At 38.2% G+C, this 26,380-nt stretch overlaps 1 protein-coding gene across 1 annotated transcript in view; it reads left to right on the top strand.

The window, feature by feature from the left end:
• The window catches only part of Eif3e (eukaryotic translation initiation factor 3 subunit E), a 41,271-nt gene extending 29,303 nt beyond the window's left edge, over nt 1-11,968 (top strand). The window contains exons 10-13 of the mRNA XM_004661395.2: nt 591-700; nt 10,165-10,267; nt 10,719-10,853; nt 11,803-11,968. Coding sequence (XP_004661452.1) covers nt 591-700; nt 10,165-10,267; nt 10,719-10,853; nt 11,803-11,841 — 387 coding nt within the window. The 3' untranslated portion in view covers nt 11,842-11,968. The remainder of the gene's footprint in view (nt 1-590; nt 701-10,164; nt 10,268-10,718; nt 10,854-11,802) is intronic.
• The last annotated feature ends 14,412 nt before the right edge of the window (nt 11,969-26,380 follow it).

Below are 26,380 nucleotides of genomic sequence, written 5' to 3'. Positions count from 1 at the left end.
ATTATAATCCAGTTTGATAATTTATACCCTTATAGTTACCTGCAGTGTTAAATCTTGCAATATACTAGTTGTGCTGAAGATTGAGGTGCTCCTCTGAATCCAGAAGTCCGGGATCCTAGATAACATTGGAGAACCTGAAATAGTTCTTAATTATGCTCTCTTTGAAAGAGGAGCTATTCCTTGCATTCTTTTCTTTTATGATTTTTCCCAGATTTACATTTTTGTGTTGCATAAATATTCCTGCCTTTATTTACTCCAATACCTATTTAAATAGGTAGGAAAGATAGATTCTCTGCTGAGCATGTAGGTATTGCATTGGACAAAACAAAAAGAAGTTGTTCTATTGCTTAAAATTATCAGTGGAACAAGGAAATATTGAAGCTTTGGAGTCCTTTCCTTCCAGCATTTGTTGACTGCTGATTTAAATTGTTAAAAGCTTGAATACCGATGTATGTCCCAGAATGTGCTGATAAAGGAGTATCTTTGACAGTGGTACTGTGGTGAATAGAACAATAAAGCAGACAAAGTGAGTCAAATTTTTCAAATGCTTGTCAGCGTCATTAATTTTCTTATGTATTTTTGACCTATAGGTACTTGTGAATGACTTCTTCCTGGTGGCTTGTCTGGAGGATTTCATTGAAAATGCCCGTCTCTTCATCTTTGAGACCTTTTGTCGTATCCACCAGTGCATTAGTATAAAGTGAGAACATTCAGATTGGATTAATTTCTACCTTATTATAAAGTTACCAGCAATAGGACTTCAGTTAATTTAATGTTTATTTCTCTTAGCATTTAGAAGAAGAAATTGATAGTGATGTGTTAAACCTAACTTTCTCCTGTATAGCAGAACACATTTCTCAAAATGACAAGTTGAAGACTTCCAACTTTAGTCTCATTTGTTAAGAAAGGATAAGAATAAATATTGTTGTGCCAATGTGAAGGCAGCTTTAAAATGGTTTTAAGCAGTAGATCAAATAGTTAATCCTTAGTAAATCAGAAGTTCTGTTGAAAAAATTACTACATTTGGTAATAATTTCTTTTAATTAAATTTGTTTATTTAATTATATATTTGAATTCTCATATAGTAAATGCCTGTGACATTCTAAAATGTTGAAACCTGGGAAAATTATGGTGAATATTAGTTGAAAGTTTGTTGTTTGAGAAAATTATTGGCAAAAAATTATGAAATGTAAATGACCTATTAGAAACTAATTTTACATATTAGGATTTGAAAAATTACTAATGCCCTTTGGGTATGGGTGAAGTCAAATATAAAACACAACTCAGCACTGCTGAAGCTTGCCTCTGAGGAATTGTATGTAGACCAATGTTCTCTTCAATGCCATTTGTTTTTGATGAGAGATCCATAGTTGCCTAAGCTGGGTGGCTTGTCATTGACGTGGTGCCCAGACTTAAGTATAGTGTCACCATGAGGCTTTCTTTATGGGAATTAATACTTCACTGTAGCTTGTAGACAGGATTTGTAAAATCTGATTCTCTTTCATGGTATATTAATATTCCTAATATGCAGCTGATGATGTGGTTAAGAAGGTAGGTGCATCACACAAGGGACTCTGACAGGCGATAGATAACTGATTCCTTGCATTGTTCTTTATTTTTAAGATTTTTAATTAGGATTTGTTTGTGAAAGAGGAATGTTGGTATTTTGGTTTCTGTTTTGAAATTTTCCCCTTTTCCCATTAGAATATGGTCAGTGCTTTTTGGTTTGTTTGTCCAGAACCTTTTTAACTGCGTCTTCTGTGAACCTCTAGAAAGCTGGCTTTTCTTTTGTGTCTTCAGTACCTAGTATACTTTATGGTGCATAAAACACTTTATACAGAATAATATAAACATAGCACAGATCTTTCTTGAATGTTTAAACATCTTCTGTCTTTTTTTTAAAATTTTTTTATTTATTTATTTGAGAGAGACAGACACAGAGAGAAAGACAGATAGAGGGAGAAAGAGAGAATGGGCGCGCCAGGGCTTCCAGCCTCTGCAAACGAACTCCAGATGCATGCGCCCCCCCTGTGCATCTGGCTAACGTGGGACCTGGGGAACTGAGCCTCGAACCGGGTCCTTAGGCTTCACAGGCAAGCGCTTAACCACTAAGCCATCTCTCCAGCCCCATCTTCTGTCTTTTATATGATAAACTTACAGTTTTGTTCATTGTAAGGGTTTTTCTGTGCGTGTGTGTTTTACTTCTGAAGTATTACAGATAAGAAAGCTTGTTCTAATACTACCTCTTAACCGTTAACAATTTTGAGGCTTTGGGCTGATTATTTCATGTTTTAGGATTGAGTTTTCTGTGTCTTAAAAGTAAAATAGATTATGTATTCATCCTATCTACTCAGAAGAGATGTGTAGCTCACAGAGATACATGCTGAGGATGCCTATCTGAACGTATAGAATTTTGTCTACAAGATAATGTGTTCTGAAGAGCAAGGTAGAGTGACTAACAAAAAGTACATGAGCATATTTTGTGTATTGGAATGTCTCAAGTAATTTAGGTAGAAGATTCTGTGAATTGAAGTCACTCTGGAAATGGGCTCTCCATAAGCTCTAAATTAGACAGTTTTGTACTAAATGGCAATGAGGTCACAGTTTCTCACTCAGTAGTTCATGCTGGGATGTCTCTACCTCTGCTTAGTGTATATTTATTCTGTTTTGTTTATTTTTTTTTTGAGAGGGAAATAGAAGTGTCTGTAGACACTTCCATTTTCTTCCCACAAGGACATATTTCCAGTGCTGCATAGAAATATTTCATAATAGCCATGGTTTATTAAATAAGTTTTAATATGTGATTTGAATCATTCTATATTGATAGACTTCTTGACAAAATGGCTCTAAGTACATACATATAAGTTTGATCTTTATAAAAATACATATTAAGGCTGTATTTATTAGTATGTATAACCCATAGATGTGTGGGATGGTACAAATCTGTTTAACATCAATTATGCAATATCATTCAAAAAGATTACTGTAGTGATGTTTAATTTAGTATAGCTTACTAGTTTGTTAGATATGATGTGTGTTTGAAATTTAAAGGCTGTTCCAAATAATTCTTGGACCAGCTTTCAATTGGAGATAAAAACAGAGTATGGAAGTAATATTTGAATGTGTATGATAAACATGTTGGAACATAATTTAAGATGATGTCCATGTAGGAGATTAGTTTTTCATTTTAAAAAAGGTATTTGCCAAATATTCTTGTACTTTTTGCATTGTGAAATAATTCTACTTTACTTATGTAAAATTATATCTTGATATTTCTCTTCAAGTTATTATTTAAAATTACGTATTAATAATGATACCAGATGGAAGTAGTTTCAAACACCAGGATCACATTTTACTTATTTATTTATTTACTTGAGGTAGAGTCTCACTCTAGCTCAGACAGACCTAGAATTTACTATGTAGTCTCAGAGTAGCCTTGAACTCAAGGCAGTCCTCCTACCTCTGCCTCCCAAGTACTGTGACAAAAGGCGTGCACCAACATGTCCAGCCCATTATCACATTTCTGTGTTAGCTATAATATATTACATTGTTTTTTTTTAAATTTTTTGTTCATTTTTATTTATTTATTTGAGAGTGACAGAGAGAGAAAGAGGCAGATAGAGTGAGATTGAGAATGTGCCCACCAGGGCTTCCAGCCACTGGAAACGAACTCCAGATATGTGCGCCCCCTTGTGCATCTGGCTAACGTGGGTCCTGGGGAACTAAGCCTTGAACCAAGGTCCTTAGGCTTCACAGGCAAGCGCTTAACCGCTATGCCATCTCTCCAGCCCTAATACGTTGTTTTAAACTAGTGAAAATGTTAGAAATTGGAGTGAGAATTTTCAAAGTTGTTAGATGAACATGCAGAATTTCTCAACTTCTGTTTCCTCCTAACCTCACAGTTAACCACAATTTCTACCTAACATTTTTTATTAGTTTTCATAACATAATCTTATAATACACAAGAGAGTTCTTTTTCTACATTATTTAAAATAAATTATGGTTGTCGGGCATGGTAGCACATACCTTTAATCCCAGCACGGGAGAGGCAGAGGTAGGAGAATTGCCATGAGTTCGAGGCCACCGTGAGACTACGTAGTGAATTCCAGGTCAGCCTGTACTAGAGTGAGACCCTACCTCCAAAAACCAAAAAAAAAAAAGGGCAGGGGGTTGCAAAATAAAATATAGAGAGCTGGGTTGAAAGAGCAACTAATATGACTTGTGTAATGCTGGACTTCAAATCCAAATCTTTGACAAGATGGGTCGTAAGGGGAGAATGATGATTAGGAGGGTACAGAGAAGAGAGTCCATCTCTAGAATTGGCATTGCAGAGCTTATAGCATAGAGTTGATGAATTAATAATGAGGTCCCTAGATCAAGATTTATATATCTAATATTTTTAAGTGGGACTAACTACTTTCTTAGAAGCATGAACTAGGTTAATTAAAGAGATTGGGCTGAGGTTGAAGTATTTATTTTGCTTTCTATTTGAAATAGTACTTTGTTTTTTGTATTCTTTATCATATTTAATATGTTCTTGTGTGTGTTGAGAGGAGATATGGTCAACATAATGATGTGTGAAAGAAATTTATATAATATTAAGTTTATTTTAAGACATGCTTAAAAAATTCTTTTGTTTATTTTTACTTACTTGAGAGCAACAGACAGAGAAGGGGGAAGAGAGAATGGGCGCACCAGGGCCTCCAGCCACTGCAATTGAACTCCAGATGTGTGCACACCTTGTGCACCTGGCTAACGTGGGTCCTGGAGAATCGAGCCTTGAACCAGGGTCCTTAGGCTTCACAGGCAAGCAATTAACCGCTAAGCCATCTCTCCAGCCCTTAATTTTTTTTACAATATTTATTCACAAGCAGAGCAAGAAAGAGAAAGGGGGCAGAGAGAGAGAGAGGCAGAGAGGCATGCCACAGCCTACAACCATTGCAAATTAACTTCACATGCATGTGGCACTTTGTGCATCCACCTTTGTGTGGGTACAGAGGAATCCAACCTCGGTAGTTAGGCTTTGCAAGCAAGTGCCATAACCCCTGAAGTCTTTCTGCAGCTTTAGGTTAAAATTTTTAGTATAATCTAAATGTAGAAATTTGTTTTGTATTAATATCTGGTCTTAATTATTTTTTTCTGAAATTTTGCATTGTGAGACATTCTTTCATTCACTATATTCTTAAACTTTATTTTTTTCTAGTAGCAGTGGGTAAGTAGATTTTTTAGTAGCATAATCAACTTTATTTTTCAGGCTTTGATAGAGTAATGCATTTCTATTAATTTAAATTTAAATCTTCACTATATTGCATATAATTATATTGATTTATATTGATTTTAGTTACTGTATTTCTTTATTTCTTTTTTTTTTAAATTTCTGGACTGTTTCTGCATTCTTTAATTTGTTCTCCATGTGATTGTTTGCTTAGCTATCATTAGATGCCAGGAATGACTGGTTACTGCCCCTTGGGCTATTTTCAGGTTTCCTTGGGCTTCATTTACTACATAAAGGATCAACAGGCACAGAATAAGCAGTGAATCCTTGAAATGGAAGTAGAGAGCTTAGAGTACACTGGTACTTGGTCTTGGTATGCAGCGCTACAGCCATGGTAGAATAAGGGTTTGAAGGAGGCGGAAGAGGGACAAAGAATTACAGATGGTATTACTATTTATGATACAATTTTGTTTTGTTTTTCAAGGTAGGCTTTCACTGTAGCCCAGGCTGACCTGGATTTCACCATGTAGTCTCATGGTGGCCTCAAACTCTCAGCAATCCCTCTCTATCTTCCAAGTGCTGGGATTAAAGGCATGTATTATCACAGCTGGCTAGGATATATGTTTTTTACAGTAGTACATTAATTTTTAATTAACTTTTTATTGATAACTTTCATAATTGTAGAAAATATCCCATGGTAATTCCTTCCCTCTGCCCACTTTCCCCTTTGAAACTCCACCTGCCATCAGATCCTTTCCCCCTCTTAATCAGTCTCTTCTGTTTTGATGTCATCATCTTTTCCTCCTATTACCATGGTCTTGTGTAGGTAGTGTCACGCACTGTGAGATCATGGTTATCCAAGCCATTTTGTGTCTGGAGGAGCACTATGTCTCTTACATTCTTTCCACCACCTCTTCTGTAATGGACCCTGAGCCATGGAAGATGTGATAGAGATATTTGAATCTTGAGCACTGCTCTGTCACTTCTTTTCAGCACCATAGTGCCTTCTGAGTTATCTCATGGTTATTGCCATCTGAAAAGAGAAGCTTCTCTAACCAAAAGTGAGAGTAGCATTAAAATATATGTATGGACATTAAGAGAAGTGGTTACTGGGATGTTTGGTGAGTGTAGTATATACATTTAGCCTGATACCAGATACTCCTAGGGTTCATGATAACCTCTGTTGTAGGTTTTCAGTATCAGGGATGTATTATTCCCTTCCATGGGTTGGGCCTCCAGTCCAATTAGAGAGTGGTTGGTTACTTTCCCCCATAACAGACACGACACTATTGCACCCATTGGCTCATTTGGCCTGCCTGGCCAAATTTAAGGCTTGCAGTATCCACTGTTGAGTATCTCTACTGCTGATTTTTCTCTCTCCCATTGAACTGCATGTAGTGTATGTAACTTTTTCAGCTTTCTGTCAGCTGGTCTACATGGAGAAGGGTTTTAGCTCAGCTCCAGCAGGAGTTCTCAGTGACCTTGAAGCCCAAGAATGGAGTTTTCAGCAATAGGGTCTTAACCATCTACTTTCTAAAGTTATTTTTTATTGGGCTAAAGAGATGACCTAGTGATTAAGGTACTTGCCTTTGAAGCCTAAGGATCCAGGTTCGATTCCCCAGTACCCACGTAAGCCATATGCTCAAGATGGTGTATATGTCGAGTTCATTTACAGTGACAAGAGGCCCTGGAGCTCCCATTCTCTATTTGCCTCTTTATCTCTCTCTCAAATAAATAAAATTTTGTAGTTATTTTATTTTTTTTAAGCAAAGGGAAAGATGGGTCTCTTGCCACTGCAAATGAACTCTAGATACTTGCATCACTTTGTGCATATATCTTTAAGTGAGTACTGGGTAATTAAACCCATGCCATCAGGCTCTGTAGGCAGTGCCTTTAACCACTGAGCTATCACCTTAGCCATTAAGTATAATTTTCTTTCTTTTGTTTTATAAACTTGGAACAGATGCCTCCTTACTTGGGTTGGCTATCTGGGATGGAATTGGTAAATTCTTTTGTATCTCATGTTGCTCCTTATGGTTTCTCTTCCATTATCTTTTTAGGGATTGTATATTTTGGAAATACCGAAACATAGCTGAATCTTTGTCACAAACATCTAGTCTCATATTTCACTGCATGATTGAGAAGGAAGGAATAGAATTGGTTTGATATGACCAGCATATGGTATTCATGAGGGGGAGAGTAAGAGGAGGCATCTAAGGATTTATAATATAGCTAAATTGCAGGGGTCCATGATTGAGTAATTGAGAAGTTTGGTTTTATCTTTTTTAAAAGGCAGAGAGTGAGTATGGGCACATGAGGGCATTTGTATTTACATAGATGCTGGGAAATCAAACCCAGGTCATCAGGTGATTAAAGTGTGAGCTACCATGCTCGGCAAGGCTCATCTTTTTTTATAAGAGCTGTTGGAATGAAGTTGGTAGTAAACTAAGTAGCTGAGGTTTAGGATTAACTTGGAGTTGTAAATAGAGTGAACTCTCAGGACTTAGATTCTTTGAGAAATAGAGTAATGGAATGTAAACCAGGCTTAGAACTAGACTAGGAATTAGTTAACACAGTGAGTATTGTTTATCTGTGACTTGCCTGGCACTCTTGTGAAAGTATTCAGCAATAAGGTGAATGTGGTCCATGCTCTCTGGTTACTATATACAGTCTACTATGGGAGCATATATTCTACAAAACAAGTTACAGTAGGGAGTGGAGTGGTAGATGTATGAGGGTCCTGTTTTAGCTGAAACCCATTGTAACAAATATCTGAATGAAGAAAAGGGTGGATGGGTCTTCTAAATAGATAGCATAATCTAGGCAGAGGCCCTAAACAGATTTAGTATGTCTTTCCCAGTAAGAGCCAACTCTATAGAAAATATTTGAAGGGAAAATATTTGAAGGGATCCTTCACACTGAAGAGAAAGCAAAGTGCACTTGAGGAAACAGGAAAAAATAAAGCATACTCAAATAATAGTTAATACAAGAGCCTAAAGGGAAAACAGGAAGCACTACAAAGCAAGGAAGAATGGAAAGGATAAAACCGCACCTTTCAATAAAAAACTCTTAATATCCTCAGTGCCCCAACCAAAAGACACAGGCTTGCAGACTGGATTAAAAGGCAAGATCCTTCTGTTAGTTGCCTCCAAGAAACTCACCTCTTTATCAAAGACAGATACTATCTTAGGGTGAAAGGATGGAAAATGGTATATCAACCAAATGGGCTTAGAAAACAAGCAAGTGTTGCTATTCTAGTATCTGACAGGAGAGACTTCAAACCAACATTAGTTAAGAAAGAGAGAAAGTCGCCGTATATTGATTAAAGGAACAATTTAACAGGAAGACATTGCAATTGTAAACATATGTGCACATAACATGGGTGCTCCCAATTTCATTTAGATTAGGACAGAAATTAATGAAACAGAAACTAAAAAATAATAATAATAATGAAATGAAGAGTTGGTTCTTTAAAAAGATAAACAAGATTGATAAAACCTTAGCAAATCTGACCAAAAGAGAGAAGAGACACAAATTAATAAAATTAGAGATGAAAAAGGTACCATTCCAACAGAGACCAAAGAAATTCAGAAAATCATAAAGATGTATTTTAAGAACATATATTCCACTAAGTTTGAAAATTTGAAAGAAATGATTTCCTAGATATATATGACCTACAAAAATTAAGTCAAAATGTTAAAAGGCATTTAAACAGACCTATAGTGAGCACTAAGTAAAGCAGTTATAAAAAAAAATCTCCCAACTAAGAAAAGCCCAGGCCCAGATGGATTCACTGGTGAATTTTCCAGACCTTCAAAGAAGAACTAATACCAGTGCTTCTCAAACTTTTTCATAAAATAAAAAAGGAAAGAATACTACCAAATTCCCTCAATGATGAGGAACTTTACATGAGAAGCTGTCATCAAAACGTAATTCAAAAACTTCTCAATAGATAAATACAACACAGATGAGTGAAATCATCTTGGGTTTAAGACTTTTATTACAATATCATTTACATAAGTCACTCATACATGGGGTTTTGTAGTCTAAGTCTAATTTTTAATCTAAAAACTATGTTTCTGCTTTATAAAACAGACTATAGCTAGGCATGGTGGCCCACACCTTTAATCCCAGTGCTCAGGAGGCATAGGTAGGAAGATCGCTATGGGTTTGAAGCCACCCTGAGACTACATAGTGAATTCTATACATGGGGAGTGTGGCACATGCTGACATCCAGCACGTCGGCGTCAGAGGCAAAAAGATCACTGCAAGTTCAAATCCAGCCAGAGCCACACAGTGGGATTCTGTTTCAGAAAACCAACAAAGTAAAAAATTAACAGGAGTATATAGATTGTGAAAACTCCTTATGCACATGTACAACCTTGTGCATGTGTATCACCTTGTGCAGTTGGCTTACATGGGATCTGGAGAGTCAAACATAGGTCCTCTTGTTGCACAGACAAGTGCCTTAACTTCTAAGCCATTTCTCCAACTCCAAAGTATTTTAGATGAGTGTCTTCCTGGCATCACTCTTGTCTTTCTCTTGCTATTAGTGACCTTATATGTTACATACAGTGCATATAGCATGAGCTTACATAGCAGCCCTCATCCAAAGTTGTTTTGCATTAAATTATACTTGCTACTGATGTTCTTAGTAGTAGGTATACTTCGTCCAGTTGTTAATATCTTACAGAATCTTTTATTTCCCTTAGCTTGCTACTTATAAGCACCAGGTTAGGTCATTTCACCTTGAGGATCTGTACAATCTGGCTTGTGAGAGGAGAAGAATACAAGACAGTAGATATGAGTAGGGGAATGCAGACAGTGAGGGTCATGGTATATAAGAGATCATGGCCCCAAGCTATCTAGAAGTGTCTGTACAGTATGAGTCAAAAACTAAGTTTTTGTCCCAGCAGATTAACATTGGCTGTCTTTACTTCTCTTACTAGTATGTTAGCAGATAAACTGAATATGACTCCAGAAGAAGCAGAAAGGTGGATTGTGAACTTGATTAGAAATGCAAGGCTGGACGCCAAGATTGATTCAAAGCTAGTGAGTATTGCTGTGATTATATAACTGTTACCCATTATTTTGTACTTCTGGGGATTTTAAATTAGAGCATTTTATTCTACTTGAAATTTTGTTAAGTCAGGCCTGGTGGTACAGGTCTGTAAACAGCTTCTTGAGTAGGTGAGGCAGGATGGTTGCAAGTTCAAAGCTAACCTGGGCAACTTAACAAGACCCTATCTTGAAGAAGAAAATTACAAAGTATGTTTAGGGATATAAGTCAGTGATACAATGCTTGCTTTTCATGTACAAGGTCCTGAATCTAATCCTCAGTGTGGTACAAAAGAAAAAGATATGATAGTCCTTTGAAGGCAGTAGCAAACTGTTTTTTCTTGCTGGGGGAATATTGTCATTTCTGTACACTGTATAAACATGTAACAGTCATACAGTGTTATGTCATCCATATGATAGACAGTGTCCCTGTATTTCATTTTAGGGTCATGTGGTTATGGGGAACAATGCAGTCTCACCCTATCAACAAGTGATTGAAAAGACCAAAAGTCTTTCTTTTAGAAGCCAGATGTTGGCCATGAATATTGAAAAGAAACTTAATCAAAATAGTAGGTCAGAGGTAAGAACCATACATTTTCTATTCTGTCTGGTATTTTAACAGTGATGTGACAGAATTGTCACATGAACTTTGAGAACATGAATATCTGTTAAGAGCTAATTTTCTAATTCTCGTTTAAGCTTGTGACTATTGTTTAAGAAATTACTAAGCTGAAAAGAATTTTGTCTTAGCTGCAATTTATATGCATTAGTCAAGAATATAGAAATTATGTTCCTAGTTAGAATTATTTTTCATTTTTTTTTTGCCTTTTTTGTATGGCTTCATTAACTTATATCCACAGGGTTTTCATCACATCATTTTGATGCTGATAGGTAACTTACGTGTGTTCCCTCTGTCAAGTGCTCCATTGTGTAGGCTTTAAGTCTACAGAAAAGGTTCTATAAAGATTTTGATCTTACTGTATCCTTGTGCTGATCGTAAACAAATTTGAATTTTGCCTTTTAACTGATGTTCAATTATCTGTACAAAAATGATCCTGCCTTTTGGTAGTGATAGCCCATTTTTAGATGTTGAAGATACTTGAATGGTTCTGTAACTTTGGAATCCCAGTCCGTCTTGAGTTCTCTTTAGACACTGGGACTGTGTGTAACTCTGGGGTAAGAAGTTGCTAGGAAGCAACTGTGGGACATTTCAAGGGCTCCGTGTAATTGTGGCTCTAACAACAGATTTACATCTGCAGAAGTCTTTCCGTTCAAGAAAGGTATGCTTAGATTGAGACTTGCATTTATAGCCAAATCTAGACAAGCTAAGCCTGGAATACAATGTTTACATTGTAGTTTGGTGGTTTCTGTGTGCTTTGGCCTTGCTTTGTGTTGATTACTGTGCCTGAGCTAGAGGTTTGTCATGGTCCAAAGCTGCGTCTCCTGATGTTAGGCTAAGTCACTTTTTCCTGTTAGCCTTTTCAGAAAAAAATTTCTTTTCACCCTGTTGCTTTCTCTCCATATTTTAGGCTCCTAACTGGGCAACTCAGGATTCTGGCTTCTATTAAAGAAATGAAGAAAAAGGTGTAAGGAAGATGTTACTTATATAAAATAAATGACATACATTTTAGAAACAGTTGATGTACTTGGTATAAATTTTGGATAACTGAATAAAATTGGCTGTGGCTCATTTTCTATTGCTGTGTGTTTGATTTTTATTTTAGGAAAGTTAAATGTTCATAGGAAGTGTGTGTTGGCCACATCATTTTCTTGGATTATTTTATCTTAGGTAACTAGTTGTGTAAGGTTCACATTGCTGACAGAAATCACCTGACCAAGAGCAGCTTATTTTGGCTTACAGACTCAAAGGGAAGCTTCATGACCAGGGGAAAGCAATGGCATGACCATCCTGGCCAACATCAGGTGATCAGGTGGATAACAGGAATGGGAAAGTGCCAAACACTGGCATGGGGAAGCTGTCTATAACACCCATAAGCCCATCCCAACAGCATTCTGCCTCCAGGAGGTGTTAATTCCCAAATCTCTTATCAGCTGGGAACCTAGCATTCAGAACAACTAAGTTTATGGGAACACCTGAATCAAACCACCACACTAATATAATACATAAACAAGGTTATTAACATTTATGCTGTGTATATAAAGTCATTTTATAATGTCTTATGTGACTTTGCAGCCAAGATTCATTAGTTCATATTCTCTTGTCGGCATACTTAACCTCAGTAGTTCTAACACCTGGCAACCATTAACCTGGTCACCATGTCTAGTTTTGTCATTATGTGAATGTTACATAAATGGAATAAGAGCTGCCTTACCGTGTTGGCTTGTTCTATATCTGCCGATCAAACCACCTATAAATAAAAAGTCTTCAGAAAAAGATTGTCCCTATACTAAACATACAAAATTGTCACTCTTTTTTTTTTTTTTTTTTCTGTCACCATTCAGTTGGATTCACTATGCATTTACCTAATTGTTGTACCTGTACAAGGATTACTTTTGTTGTTTCTACTTTGGAGCAGTTGTTGTAAACCTGGTCATTATTTTCTTAAAGTGAATCTTAATAATTCATTGTAACTACCAAATATAAATAGGAGCATAAGTTGGATTTTATAAATGCTTTTCTGAATGTTGAATGCACTATTTTCAATTTATGAACATCTAAGTTAGAATATAAGTCCTTTATTGGGTCTCTTATTTTCAGGGGAGGGTTCTCCTTTAAGCAGTAGTTTGATTTTTTTTTTTTTTCTTCACTTTGGTCATTTAACTAAAAACAGTTGGCTAATAAATTTGTTTTGCCACGTCTAATGATAAAAAGAAGCCTACTTTTTGTTGTTGTGTTGTTTTGCCATTGGCAAGGCTACCATTGCCCTTCATTTATTCAGAGCTTATGATAATTAAATTGCATATCCAAGTTAAAGAGCATAGAGAGCTCATGAGCAGGGTGCACACTGTTCTGTAAAATGCCAGATGGGAAGTATTGTAGGCCCGTCAAGCCACATATTTTCCATGTCAACTATTCACCTGTTCTGTCCTGCAGAAGCAACTGGTAGCAAGTGAATATTCATAGCTATGTTGTAATCAACTCTTTGTTTGATTATTTTTTACTTACTTTGCAAGGTGGGGGTGGGGGACAGAGAGAGAGAAAATGGATGCACCAGGGCCTGTAACCACAGCAAACAAAGTTTAAATGCATGCACCAACCATATGCCTTTGGCTAGGTGCTGGGAATTGAACCTGAGTCCTTAGGCTTCGCAAGCAAGTGCCTTTACCACTAAGCCATCTCTCCAGCCCTGTAGTCAATTTTTACTTATATAAGTACCATAATGCCAGAATTGAGGTTCACACTTCTGAGTTGGGGTACCAGTATTCTGAACAGTAGTACAAAGGTACCGAGAAGTAGGGGCAAGATTACACCTTTAATCCCAGCACTAGAGAGGCAGAGGGAGGAGGTCACCATGAGTTTGAGGCCACCCTGAATTGTGAATTCACCTAGTGAATTCCAGGTCAGCCTGGGCTAGAACAAAACTTTACCTTAAAAAAAGAAAAAAGAGATTACTGTTTAGAGTGAACAGTACAATTTTTTTATTGAGAACATTAACATATAAACCCAGTAATTCCATCATGTACTTGTCCTTTTGGCCTTTTTTTTCCCCGACTCCCCATCCCTGAGAACCCTCTTTCAGGTACTCCTTCCTGTGTTTTGTGTTCGCATTCCTTTTGTCTTCCATATTTGCTGTCAAAAAGTTGATTTGTTCAGAATTGTGCTGGTCTTTTGGAGATACTGGTGACCACTGTGTGGTCATGAATGAATCTTGCAAGCTACAAAATCAACAATCCAGGCAAGATGTACCCACCAGTGCAGTAGTAGCACATATTTTATGGAGGTAACCAACTGCTGTGATTGGATAAGAAGTTCTCCTAAGTGTGAGTACTCACACTTGGTCTTCAAAATGGGAGCCCAAAATCCATGGCTTAAGAGATCACAGGCCCCAGAGGAAAGCTTCCACCCCTTTGGCTAGCCAGAGATGTTATGCCCATCAAACAATCTTCTGGGGCTGGAGAAATGGCCCAGCAGTTAAGGTACTTGCCTGCAAAGCCTGACAACCTAAATTTGATTCCCCAGTACCCATGTAAACCAGATGCACAAAGTGGCACATGCATCTGGAGTTCGCAGTGGGTAGAGACCCCTGGGGTGCCCATTCTCTATCCCTCTTCCCACCCCCTCTTTCATAAAACTTGTTTTTACAGAGACTTGTATATGTTTTAAGTTTTTTGATTAATACTTCATCTCATTTTTAGTTAATCCTTTTACATAGTGCTAATTGTTTATCTCCTTGGTTCTGAAAATGCCAAATACATACCTGGAAAACATACATACAGAAATTTATAAAGGTTTAAATACATTGCAGAATGCTCAAAGTTCACAGAGAAAATACCAAAGAGACTTCAGAAGCATGATAGAAACAAACTTGTGTGTAAGAGCTAATTATTTGCCTGAATCAGAAGTCCTAGCCAAGCATGATTGGCACACACCTTTAATCCCAGCACTTGGGAGGCAGAAGGAGGAGGATCACCATGAGTTTGAGGCCACCCTGAGGCTACATAGTGAATTCTAGGTCAGCCTGGACTGGAGTGAAATCCTACCTCGGACAAAAAAAAGTCCTGGTCAAGTGCTGGGCATGGTACATGCCTTTAATTCCAGGCAGTAGGAGGATCACTGAGTTGAAGCCAGCCTGGAATTATAGAGTTCCAGGTGGAACTACAGTGAGACCCTACCTCAAAAAATAAGTAATACATAATTGAGGCTAGAGACATGGCTCACTGCTTAAAAGTGCTTGATTCCAGAGTTTTGATTACCCCATGTTCATGTAAAGCTAGACACACAAAGTGGCAATGCATCTGGAGTTTGTAGTGGCAAGAGGCTCTGAAGCATCTAATCTTTCCCTGTCCTGTGTGTGTGTGAACTTGCAAATAAAATAAATTTTAGGGCTGGAGAGATGGCTTAGCAGTTAAGGTGCTTGTCTCCTAAGCCTAAGGACCCAAGTTCACCTCTCCAGGTCCCACATAAGCCAGATGCACAAGGTGGTGCATGTGTCTGGAGGGTTTTTTTGTTTTTTTTTTTTTTTGGCAGTGGCTAGAGGCCCTGACACATTTATTCTCTCTCTCCCTTTCTCTGTCTCAAATAAAAATAATTTTTTAAAAAATATATTTTCAAAAGTCCTGGTCAGTACCAAAGCCACGAAAACAGGTAAATTTCATTGCATGAATACACTACTTACACATCACTGTTTCTGAACTGTAGCTCCATGAGGTCACCAGATTAACAAGTATTATTCATCGCAGCAATAAAAAGCTTACTAAATGTTCCTTAGTGGACTAGTACAAACTAAGGAATGGGACATAACATTCCCGAGAAACACTTGTCTGGCATTTTCACACCCTCTGTGCAGAACAACCCTCAGGAAAAGGAGGCCCATGTGTGAATGCCTTCTGTCAGCCTCGAAGCACTGGAGTTTGCCCAGTACTTAATGTACTGCTGGCAGAGCCTCTGCACTGCTGCCCCACATACCTAGGAATGGTGAAAAAAGAGCAGGTTGTATCACATCATCCTTCTTACCTCTTGCTTTATAAACCCTTCATATTGAGCTTGCAGAGCGTTGACGTTTGGGAGGTTGTGAGAAGCTTGGTGCTAAAGTCAGCTGTAACTTTTCAGTAACGCAGAGTATTTTCTTCCAGCCATACAATCACTGGCTACTGGTGGTCAGCTCCACCCAAACAATTAGGAAATAGGAATATTCAACTCCAAAAATCATCTCTGCTATTTTTGTACTTACATTTGGATTCTTCAAGGCTATGCATGATACAAATATTTATTGTTTACTTTGAAGACATTGAGAGAATTGACATACCAGGAACTCCAGCCGCTACAATCGAACTTGTGTGTGTGCTGCTTGTACACGTGCATGACCTTTTGCATTCATTACCTTGTGCGTCTGGCTTGGGTGGGATCTGGGTAGTCCAACATGGGCTTTTAGGCTTCACAGGCAAGTTCCTTAACCTCTAAGCCATCTCTCCAGCCCTATGGTCTCTTTCAAAAACGTTTAGAGAAATAAAAAGAATCGGACAGACAGAATGGGCATGCCAGGGCCTCCTACCACTGCAAAGAAACTTCAGATGCCTGTCGTGTGTCTGCTTTTATGAGGGTACTAGAGAATCTAGCCCGAGTTACTCATCTTTGCAAGAAGCTGTCTTTAACCACTGAGCCATATCTCTAGCCCATAATCTTTCATTTTTATTCCACATGACATGTTTGCTGCTTGATTGAAAGATGATGCCTGTACTAGAGTCAGTTGCAACGGTCCTAGTAAATAAAGAATACTTCATTTGATGAATTTGCCTCTTTGCCCCTGGAAAGTAAACACCACCATGACTTGTGTTAGTCCATTTGTTTTATGTGTCAATCCTGTGTTTATCTGTAATAAAGATGTTTAGATATGTGGGGTTTTTTAAAATTGTTTTTCTGATTTTTATTTATTAGAGACAGAGAGAGTGAGAATGGGCATACAAGGGCCTCTATCCACTGCAAACAAACTCCAGACATGTGCTACCATGAGCAACTGGCTTACGTGGGACCTTGAGAATAGAACTTGGGTTCTTAGGCTTCTCAGGCAAAAGCCTTAACCACTAAATCATCTCTCCAGCCCAGATATATGTTTTTAACTGGAATGAAATCTTACTTAGTATTCTATAGCATGTATTTTGTTTTTGTTTAGTTTTTAAAATATTTATTTATTTATTTATTTGAGAGAGAAAGTGTGAGCATACCAGGACCTCCTACCACTTCAAATGAACTCTACAAGCATGTGCCATTTTATGCATCTATTTTTATGTGGTTACTGTTGGTAACTCTATAGTCAACCTTTTTAGATGTTCATATTGCTTTCCATAGTGGTTATACAAATAAAGAAAAATTAAAAAAAATCAAATAAAAACAAATGCTGGCAAGGATGCAGAGAAATAGGCAGGTATGTAATGGCAGATTGTTTTGTTTTGTGTCCTATTTGGAGCTAATCATCAAAATAAAGATGTTTATGAAGTGCTGCCAGTAGATTTTGTGTGTGTGTGTGTGTGTGTGTGTATGTCTGTCTGTCTGTAAGGTCATTGAAGACTTGTTAAAATTATCAATTTATACCATTTGTATCTGCCTTTTGGTCTTAGCCTTGTCCTGGCAGTGGTGAAAACAAAAGTGGAGGGGGGTAGTGGAGAGATGGATCAGCGGTTAAGGTCCTTGCTTACAAAGCCTGATGGCCTGAGTTTGATTCCTCAGTACCCATATAAAGTCAGATACACAAAATGTCATATCCATCTGGAGTTCGTTTGCAGTGGCAAGATGCCTTGGCATGCCCATCCTCCCCCCACCCTTCTCTTTTCCCTTACAAATAAATAAAAACTTGGGAGGGGGAACAATGCTGATAATTCTCAGAAGGTTCCTTTCGACTCTCCAATGGCTGTAAAAGTGGCTGGCCAACAAACAAATTGAACATCAAGCACATAATACTGAGAGCATTTGCTCATTGGCCAAGTGGTGATCATCTCCATGACACCACTGTTTTGGTTCTTCCCAACTAGTAGATATGTGAACAAAGGACAACAGAACAGGTATCCTCAGGTACTCTTATGGCCACTGGGGAAGTCAATCCTTTTGGTTCCTGTGCCTCTTGATTAACACGGGAGTCACTGAAAGTCTAAATCAAGTTCAGGAGTAAAATGTTTAGCAGGAAAGACCAGCAGTAGAAAAGTAGTAGGTCAGGGCTAAAACTGTCAGAGTAAAATGTTTATAGCTTCCTATGAGGCTTTAATTAGACTTAAAAGTATCCCACTGTTAAAACTTTTTGTCTGTTTCCCATCATAATTTGCTCCCATGCATTTTAATTCTCAGATCAAGGATCCCGTGGAAAAGTTGTAACTTCCTGGAGAGGTGGCACAAACACTGTTCTCTTCGGCTAATTTTTCATCTCATGTATTTAATAAACTGTTTGACTGTTATAATCTGCAAGAAATAACATCGGTGCATCTCCTATTTTGGTTCTAAAACTGATTCTTGGGGCTGGAGAGATTGCTCAGTGGTTAAGGCACTTGCCTGCAAAGCCTAAAGACCTGGATTTGATTCCACAGTACCTACATAGAGCCAGATGCACAAGGTGGCACATGCATCTGGAGTTCGTTTGCAGTGGTTAGAGGCTCTATTGAGCCCTTTCTCTCTGCTCTCCCTCTCTCTCTCATGCAAACAAATAAAAATATTTTTAGAAATAAAACTGATTTTGCACTACCTTCCATTTAATCTGGTATGATTCAGAGAATATGTGACATTTATTCATTTTGTTTTTATGTGTTGTGAAGACAATGAAAGGGTGAGGATAATGTTCTTTGACAATGCCATTTTGAACAGAAGAACAACTCAGCCACGTAGACAATATTCCAGGTAAATAAGCTAAGCATACTTATTTGTATATATGTAAAAGATTCTTTGTTGATGTGCTAGAAGGCAGCTATTTAAGGGACAGGACCATAACATATGTCCAGAATGACAGACAAAACATAATGGATGAGATATATTCTTAATCTGGATTTACAATCTGACAGTTCTAGAGAATAAAATACTACAGGATTGCAGTGTTTTGCAGGTTTCTGTGAATGGTGTATGTCCGTATGTCTGGCATTTGTGGGTGTACATATGTACGTATTCGGAGACCAAAAGTCAGTGATGGGTCGTCTTCATTGCTCTCCAAGTTACTGGTGAGAGAGAGAGGGCTTCTTACTTAACCCAGAGCTCGCGAATTCAGCTAGAATAGCTATCCAGTAAGCCATAGAGACCCTTCTTGTCTCTGCCATTCCAGTGCTGGGCATACAGGTGCATGCCACCCCTCCCCAGCTTCTGTGTGGGTGCTGGGGATCCAAACTAAGGTTCTCAGGCTTGTGTGGCAAGCACCATATCCACTGAGCCATCTCCCCAGCCCTGGATTATATATTTTTTGTGCCACTTTTTTTATGTTGTCTCTAGGGCTGGAGAGATGGCTTAGTGGTTAAGCGCTTGCCAGTGAAGCCTAAGGACCGCGTTCGAGGCTCGATTCCCCAGGACCCACGTTAGCCAGATGCATAAGGGGGCGCATGCGCCTGGAGTTTGTTTGTAGTGGCTGGAGGCCCTGGCATACCCATTCTCTCTCACTCCCTCTCTCTCTCTGCCTCTTTCTCTTTCACTTTCAAATAAATAAATAAACATTAAAAAAATTATGTTGTCTGTACATGGTCCCCATTGGGCAAAATAACATTTATTCATTTTATTACCCCAAGTAGTAGGCATATAGTAATAGATGCCTCTGGACAGTTCCTTGCTCACTGTATGCACACAGGCGATCTGGGAAACACTGGAGCAGCAGTCTAGCAGCGAAAAAGGCCCCGGTTGAGAATCTGGTTTTGTCCACTGACTATGGACTGTTCATCTCACTTTCAACAGAAATGGTCTACAGAAGGGAGGCATGTGACTCGCTTATCTTTCTTCAGTTGTCTTGGCAGAGTTCTTGGTCTGTCTTGGTCTACCCACCCAGTGTTACCCCACTCCTAGCCGCAGAATTGCACTGAGAGCCTCTGCCAGCTGTTTGTTTCTAAGTACCTGCCAGGGGAGGCAAGAGAAAGCTGAGGAGAGCAGAATGATAAAGTCCTGACGGCTTTTAGAAACAAAACGCAGAGCCCGAATCCTTGACTAGCAGGAGGTTCATCGTGGTGTGCTGAGGGAGCAGTGCATTTGTGCACACATGCTGCTGTCCCCGAGAAAGCACCTAGAAGGATTGTTTTTTCCTTTTTTTGTGATGTGCAGGCAACCCAAGGCTTTGCTCGTGTTAGATAAGCACTCTATCTCTAGCCTGTACCCTTAGCACCTTCCCTTTTATTTTCTTTCTTTTTCATTTTTTGCTGAAGACAAGGGCTTGCTAAGTTTTTAAGGCTGACCTCAAACTGACTGTGTAGCCCAGGCTGGCCTGAAATTTGGAATCCTCCTACCTCAGTTAACAAGTGGTAGGGTCACAGGGATGAGCCACTACACCCAGCAATACTGGAATTGCTCTTACCATTTGTTATATAATAGACAAAAAAAAAAAAAAATCATGTTTCTACTGGCCAGTAGAACTCAGCCTTAAAAAAAAAATGGAATCTAGAATAAATGTGTCAGTTATCTTTCAAAAGTTCTACTTAACCATTTAAGTCTCATGTTTTAATAGGTGACATTTTCAGAAAATGTTGAGTTGTTCTTGCTCTGAGATTTATGCCTATGTCTTTAAGAATGGGTAAGCCTCAAATAAGGTTTCACTGACGATTAATAATTCTTATTTGGGGCTGGAGAAAAGGCTTAATGGTTGAGGTGCTTGCCTGCAAAGCTAAAGGACCCAGGTTGGATCCCTCAGGACCCAAGATCCACAAAGAAGCACAAACGTCCAGAGTTCCTTTGCAAGAGCTGGAGGCCCTGGTACGCCCATTCTCTATCTCCCTCTCTCTTTCTCTCTCAAACAAATAAAATTTTAAAAATAATAATAGTTCTTATTTGCTTTATATCTTCACATTAAAAAGAGTCACCAAGGCTGGGCATGATGGCACTCACCTTTAATCCCAGCCCCAGGGAGGCAGAGGTGGGATTGCTGTGAGTTTGAGGCCAGCCCGAGACTCTAGAGTGAGTTCCAGGTCAGCCAGGGCTAAAGTAAGAACGTACCTCAAAAAAAAAAAAAAAAAAAAATCACCTGTAGTCATTTATATCATTTCAGGTAAATTTTAAAATAAGATTGTAACTTATTTGCTTAGGTTTACATGCTTGCTTAGTCATTTGATCACTAATCGCTCCAGGAAAAACAATTGAGTATAAAAAATGTATACTCATTTATTTATTTATTCATTCATTCATTTTTGGTGTTTTGAGGTTGGGTCTCACTCCAGCCAACCCTGACCTGGCATTCATTATGGAGTCTCAGACTAGCCTCGAACTCATGGCAACCCTTCTACCTCTGCCTCCCTAATGCTGCGATCAAAGGCATTCACCACCATGACCAGCATGTGTGTATGTGTGTGTGTGTGTTTAAGTGTAGTGGCACATGTGTTGTGGCATGCATGTGAAGGTCAGAGGGCAACCTGGAGCATCATTTCTCACATTCCTTGAGAGAGTCGGGGTCTCTTGTGCAGCTCTGCAAATGCCAGGTAGGCTGTAATCCCTTTGCCTCCTAGAGTCACCTGTCTACCTCCCATTTCACCATAGGACTAGGATTGAGGATGCTTGCCACTGAGTCCTGCTATAAGATTCTGGAGATTGGACTACAGAGATGGCTTAGCAGTTAAGGTGTTTGCCTGTAAAGCCAAAGGACGTCAGTTCAACACCCCAAGACCCACGTAAGCCAAATACACAAGGTGGCACATGTGTCTGGAGATCATTTGCAGTGGTTGGACGCCCTGTGTGCTCATTCTCTCTCTGCCCGTTTGTCTCTCACTCTTTCATATAAATATATAAATTAATTAATTAAATTAATCTGGGGATCTTGGGTCACCACACTTGCATTGAGCCATCTCCCCAACCCCTTTTTTTTTTTTTTTAATTTTTTTTTTATTTTTTTTTTTTTTATTTTTTATTTTTTTTTATTAACATTTTCCATGATTATAAAATATATCCCATGGTAATTCCCTCCCTCCCCACCCCCACACTTTCCCGTTTGAAATTCCATTCTCAATCATATTACCTCCCCATTACAATCATTGTAATTACATATATACAATATCAACCTATTAAGTATCCTCCTCCCTTCCTTTCTCCACCCTTTATGTCTCCTTTTCAACTTACTGGCCTCTGCTACTAAGTATTTTCATTCTCACACAGAAGCCCAGTCATCTGTAGCTAGGATCCCCATATGAGGGAGAACATGTGGCGCTTGGCTTTCTGGGCCTGGGTTACCTGACTTAGTATAATACTTTCCAGGTCCATCCATTTTTCTGCAAATTTCATAACTTCATTTTTCTTTACCGCTGAGTAGAACTCCATTGTATAAATGTACCACATCTTCATTATCCACTCATCTGTTGAGGGACATCTAGGCTGGTTCCATTTCCCAGCTATTATAAATTGAGCAGCAATAAACATGGTTGAGCATGTACTTCTAAGGAAATGAGATGAGTCCTTTGGATATATGCCTAGGAGTGCTATAGCTGGGTCATATGGTAGATCAATCTCTAGCTGCTTTAGGAACCTCCACACTGTTTTCCACAATGGCTGGACCAGATTGCATTCCCACCAGCAGTGCAGAAGGGTTCCTTTTTTTCCACATCCCCGCCAACATTTATGATCATTTGTTTTCATGATGGTGGCCAATCTGACAGGAGTGAGATGGAATCTCAATGTAGTTTTAATCTGCATTTCCCTGATGACTAGTGACGTAGAACATTTTTTTAGGTGCTTATATGCCATTCGTATTTCTTCCTTTGAGAACTCTCTATTTAGCTCCTTAGCCCATTTTTTGATTGGCCTGTTTGATTCCTTATTAGTTAACTTTTTGAGTTCTTTGTATATCCTAGATATTAATCCTTTATCAGATATATAGCTGGCGAAGATTTTTTCCCATTCTGTAGGTTGCCTCTTTGCTTTTTTCACTGTGTCCTTTGCGGTGCAAAATCTTTGTAATTTCATTAGGTCCCAGTGGTTAATCTGTGGTTTTATTGCCTGAGCAATTGGGGTTGTATTTAGAAAGTCTTTGCCAAGACCAATATGTTGGAGGGTTTCCCCTACTTTTTCCTCTAGCAGTTTCAAAGTTTCCGGTCTGATGTTAAGGTCTTTAATCCATTTGGACTTAATTCTTGTGCATGGCGAGAGAGAAGAATCTATTTTCATCCTTCTGCAGATATTTATCCAGTTTTCAAAACACCATTTGTTGAAGAGGCTGTCTCTTCTCCAATGAGTATTTTTGGCATTTTTATCGAATATCAGGTGGCTATAGCTACTTGGGCTTACATCTGGGTCCTCTATTCTGTTCCACTGATCTACATGTCTGTTTTTGTGCCAGTACCATGCTGTTTTTGTTACTATGGCTCTGTAGTATAGGTTAAAATCAGGTATGGTGATACCACCAGCCTCTTTTTTGTTGCTCAGTATTATTTTAGATATTCGAGGTTTTTTATGATTCCAAATGAATTTTTGGATTGTTTTTTCTATTTCCATGAAGAAAGCCTTTGGAATTTTGATAGGGATTGCATTAAATGTGTAGATTGCTTTAGGTAAGATTGCCATTTTCACGATATTGATTCTCCCAAGCCAGGAACAAGGGATGTTTCTCCACTTTCTAGTGTCTTCTGCAATTTCTCGCTTGAGTGTCTTAAAGTTCTCATTGTATAGATTCTTTACTTCCTTAGTTAGGTTTATTCCAAGGTATTTTATTTTTTTTGATGCAATTGTGAATGGGAGTGATTCTCTGATTTCATCCTCTGTGTGTTTGTTGTTAGCATATATGAAGGCTACTGATTTCTGTGTATTTATTTTGTATCCTGCTACATTGCTGTAGGTTTTGATTAGCTCTAACAGCTTGCTAGTAGAGTCTTTAGGGTCCTTTATGTATAGAATCATGTCATCTGCAAATAGTGATAACTTGATTTCTTCCTTTCCAATTTGTATCCCTTTTATGTGTGTCTCTTGCCTTATTGCTATGGCTAAGACTTCCAAAACTATATTAAATAGAAGTGGAGACAGTGGACACCCTTGTCTTGTTCCTGATTTTAGTGGAAAAGCTTCCAGTTTTTCCCCATTTAGTAATATGTTGGCTGTAGGCTTGTCATAAATAGCCTTTATTATATTGAGATATGTTCCTTCTATTCCCAGTCTCTGTAGGACTTTTATCATGAAGGGATGTTGGATTTTGTCAAATGCTTTCTCTGCATCTAATGAGATGATCATGTGATTTTTGTCCTTCAACCCATTTATGTAATGTATTACATTTATAGATTTGCGTATGTTGAACCATCCCTGCATCTCTGGGATAAAGCCTACTTGGTCAGGGTGAATGATCTTTTTGATATACTCTTGTATTCTGTTTGCCAATATTTTGTTGAGAATTTTTGCATCTATGTTCATGAGGGAGATTGGTCTGTAATTTTCTTTTTTTGTTCTATCTTTGCCTGGTTTTGGTATCAGGGTGATGCTGGCCTCATAGAAGGAGTTTGGTAGGATTCCTTCTTTTTCTATTTCCTGGAAAAGCTTAAGAAGCAATGGTGTTAGCTCTTCCTTAAAAGTCTGGTAAAATTCAGCAGTGAATCCATCCGGGCCTGGGCTTTTTTTAGTTGGGAGATTATTGATAACTGCTCGGATCTCCATGTTTGTTATAGGTCTATTTAAGTGATTAATCTCATTTTGATTTAATTTAGGTAGGTCATATAGATCAAGGAAATCATCCATTTCTTTCAGATTTTCATACTTTGTGGAGTATATACTTTTATAGTATGTCCCTATAATTTTTTGAATTTCTCTGGAATCTGTTGTGATGTTACCTTGTTCATCTCTGATTTTATTAATTTGTGTCTCTTCTCTCTTTCTTTTGGTCAGATTTGCTAAGGGTTTATCAATCTTGTTTATCCTTTCAAAGAACCAACTCTTTGTTTCATTAATTCTTTGGATTGTTCTTTTTGTTTCTATTTCATTAATTTCTGCCCTAATCTTTATTATTTCTTCCCGTCTACTACTTTTTGGTTTGCCTTGTTCTTCTTTTTCCAAGGCTTTAAGGCGAAGCATTAGGTCGTTTACTTGCGACCTTTCTAATTTCTTAATATAGGCACTTAAGGCTATAAATTTACCTCTTAGAACTGCCTTCATTGTGTCCCAGAGATTTTGGTATGTTGTGTTCTCATTATCATTTGACTCTATAAATTTTTTGATTTCCTTTTTGATTTCTTCATTGACCCACTCATCATTTAGTAGTGTATTGTTTAGCTTCCATGATTTTGTGTATGCTCTATAGCCTTTCTTGCTACTGATTTGTAGTTTAATTCCATTGTGGTCAGATAGAATGCAAGGAATTATTTCAATTTTCCTGAATTTGTTAAGATTTGCTTTGTGTCCTAATATATGGTCTATTTTAGAGAATGTTCCATGTGCTGCTGAAAAGAATGTATATTCTGCAGCCTTTGGATGAAATGTCCTGTATATATCTGTTAGGTCCATATCTTCTATGACCTCATTTAGTCCAGATGCCTCTCTGTTTATTCTTTCCCTGGATGACCTGTCAATTGATGAGAGTGGGGTGTTAAAGTCACCCACCACCACCGTGTTTGGTGTTATCTGTGACCTTAGTTCTAATAGTGTTTGTTTGACGAATTTGGGAGCCCCCATGTTAGGTGCATATATGTTTAGGATTGTAATGTCCTCCTGTTGGAGTGTGCCCTTAATCAATATAAAGTGACCTTCCTTATCTTTTTTGACTAACTTCGGACTAAAGTCCACCCTGTCTGATATTAGGATAGCAACCCCTGCTTGTTTTCTAGGCCCATTTGCTTGAAACACCGTCTTCCAACCTTTCACCCTAAGATAATGTCTATCCTTTGTAGAGAGGTGAGTTTCTTGAAGACAACAAATTGTAGGATCCTGCTTTTTAACCCAGTCTGCAAATCTATGTCTTTTCGTTGGGGCATTAAGACCGTTGATATTAAGAGATATTATTGAAAGGTGTGTATTTATGTTTGCCATTTGTGTGTGTGTGTGTGTGTTACTTGTTCTACCTGTGCTCTCTTCTGTTAACTGGTATTTGAGTATGGCTGGTTTTTTCTAGGTTCCTTATATGTGTGCTTTTCCTTTTGTTCAGCATGGAGGATTCTATCAAGTATTTTCTGTAGAGCTGGTTTTGTCTTCAGATATTCCTTTAACCTGCTTTTGTCATGGAATGTCTTTATTTCTCCATCTATTTGGATGGATAACTTTGCAGGATAAAGTAACCTTGGTTGACAGTTGTTATCTTTCAGAACTTGGAATATATCACTCCAGGCCCTTCTGGCTTTAAAAGTTTGTGTTGAATAATCTGCTGTAAT

Source organism: Jaculus jaculus, chromosome 2 (assembly GCF_020740685.1).
Source record: "Jaculus jaculus isolate mJacJac1 chromosome 2, mJacJac1.mat.Y.cur, whole genome shotgun sequence".
Lineage (NCBI taxonomy): Eukaryota > Metazoa > Chordata > Mammalia > Rodentia > Dipodidae > Jaculus > Jaculus jaculus.
Note: the sequence above shows the minus strand (reverse complement) of the source record. Positions and strands in the feature narration are given on the sequence as shown.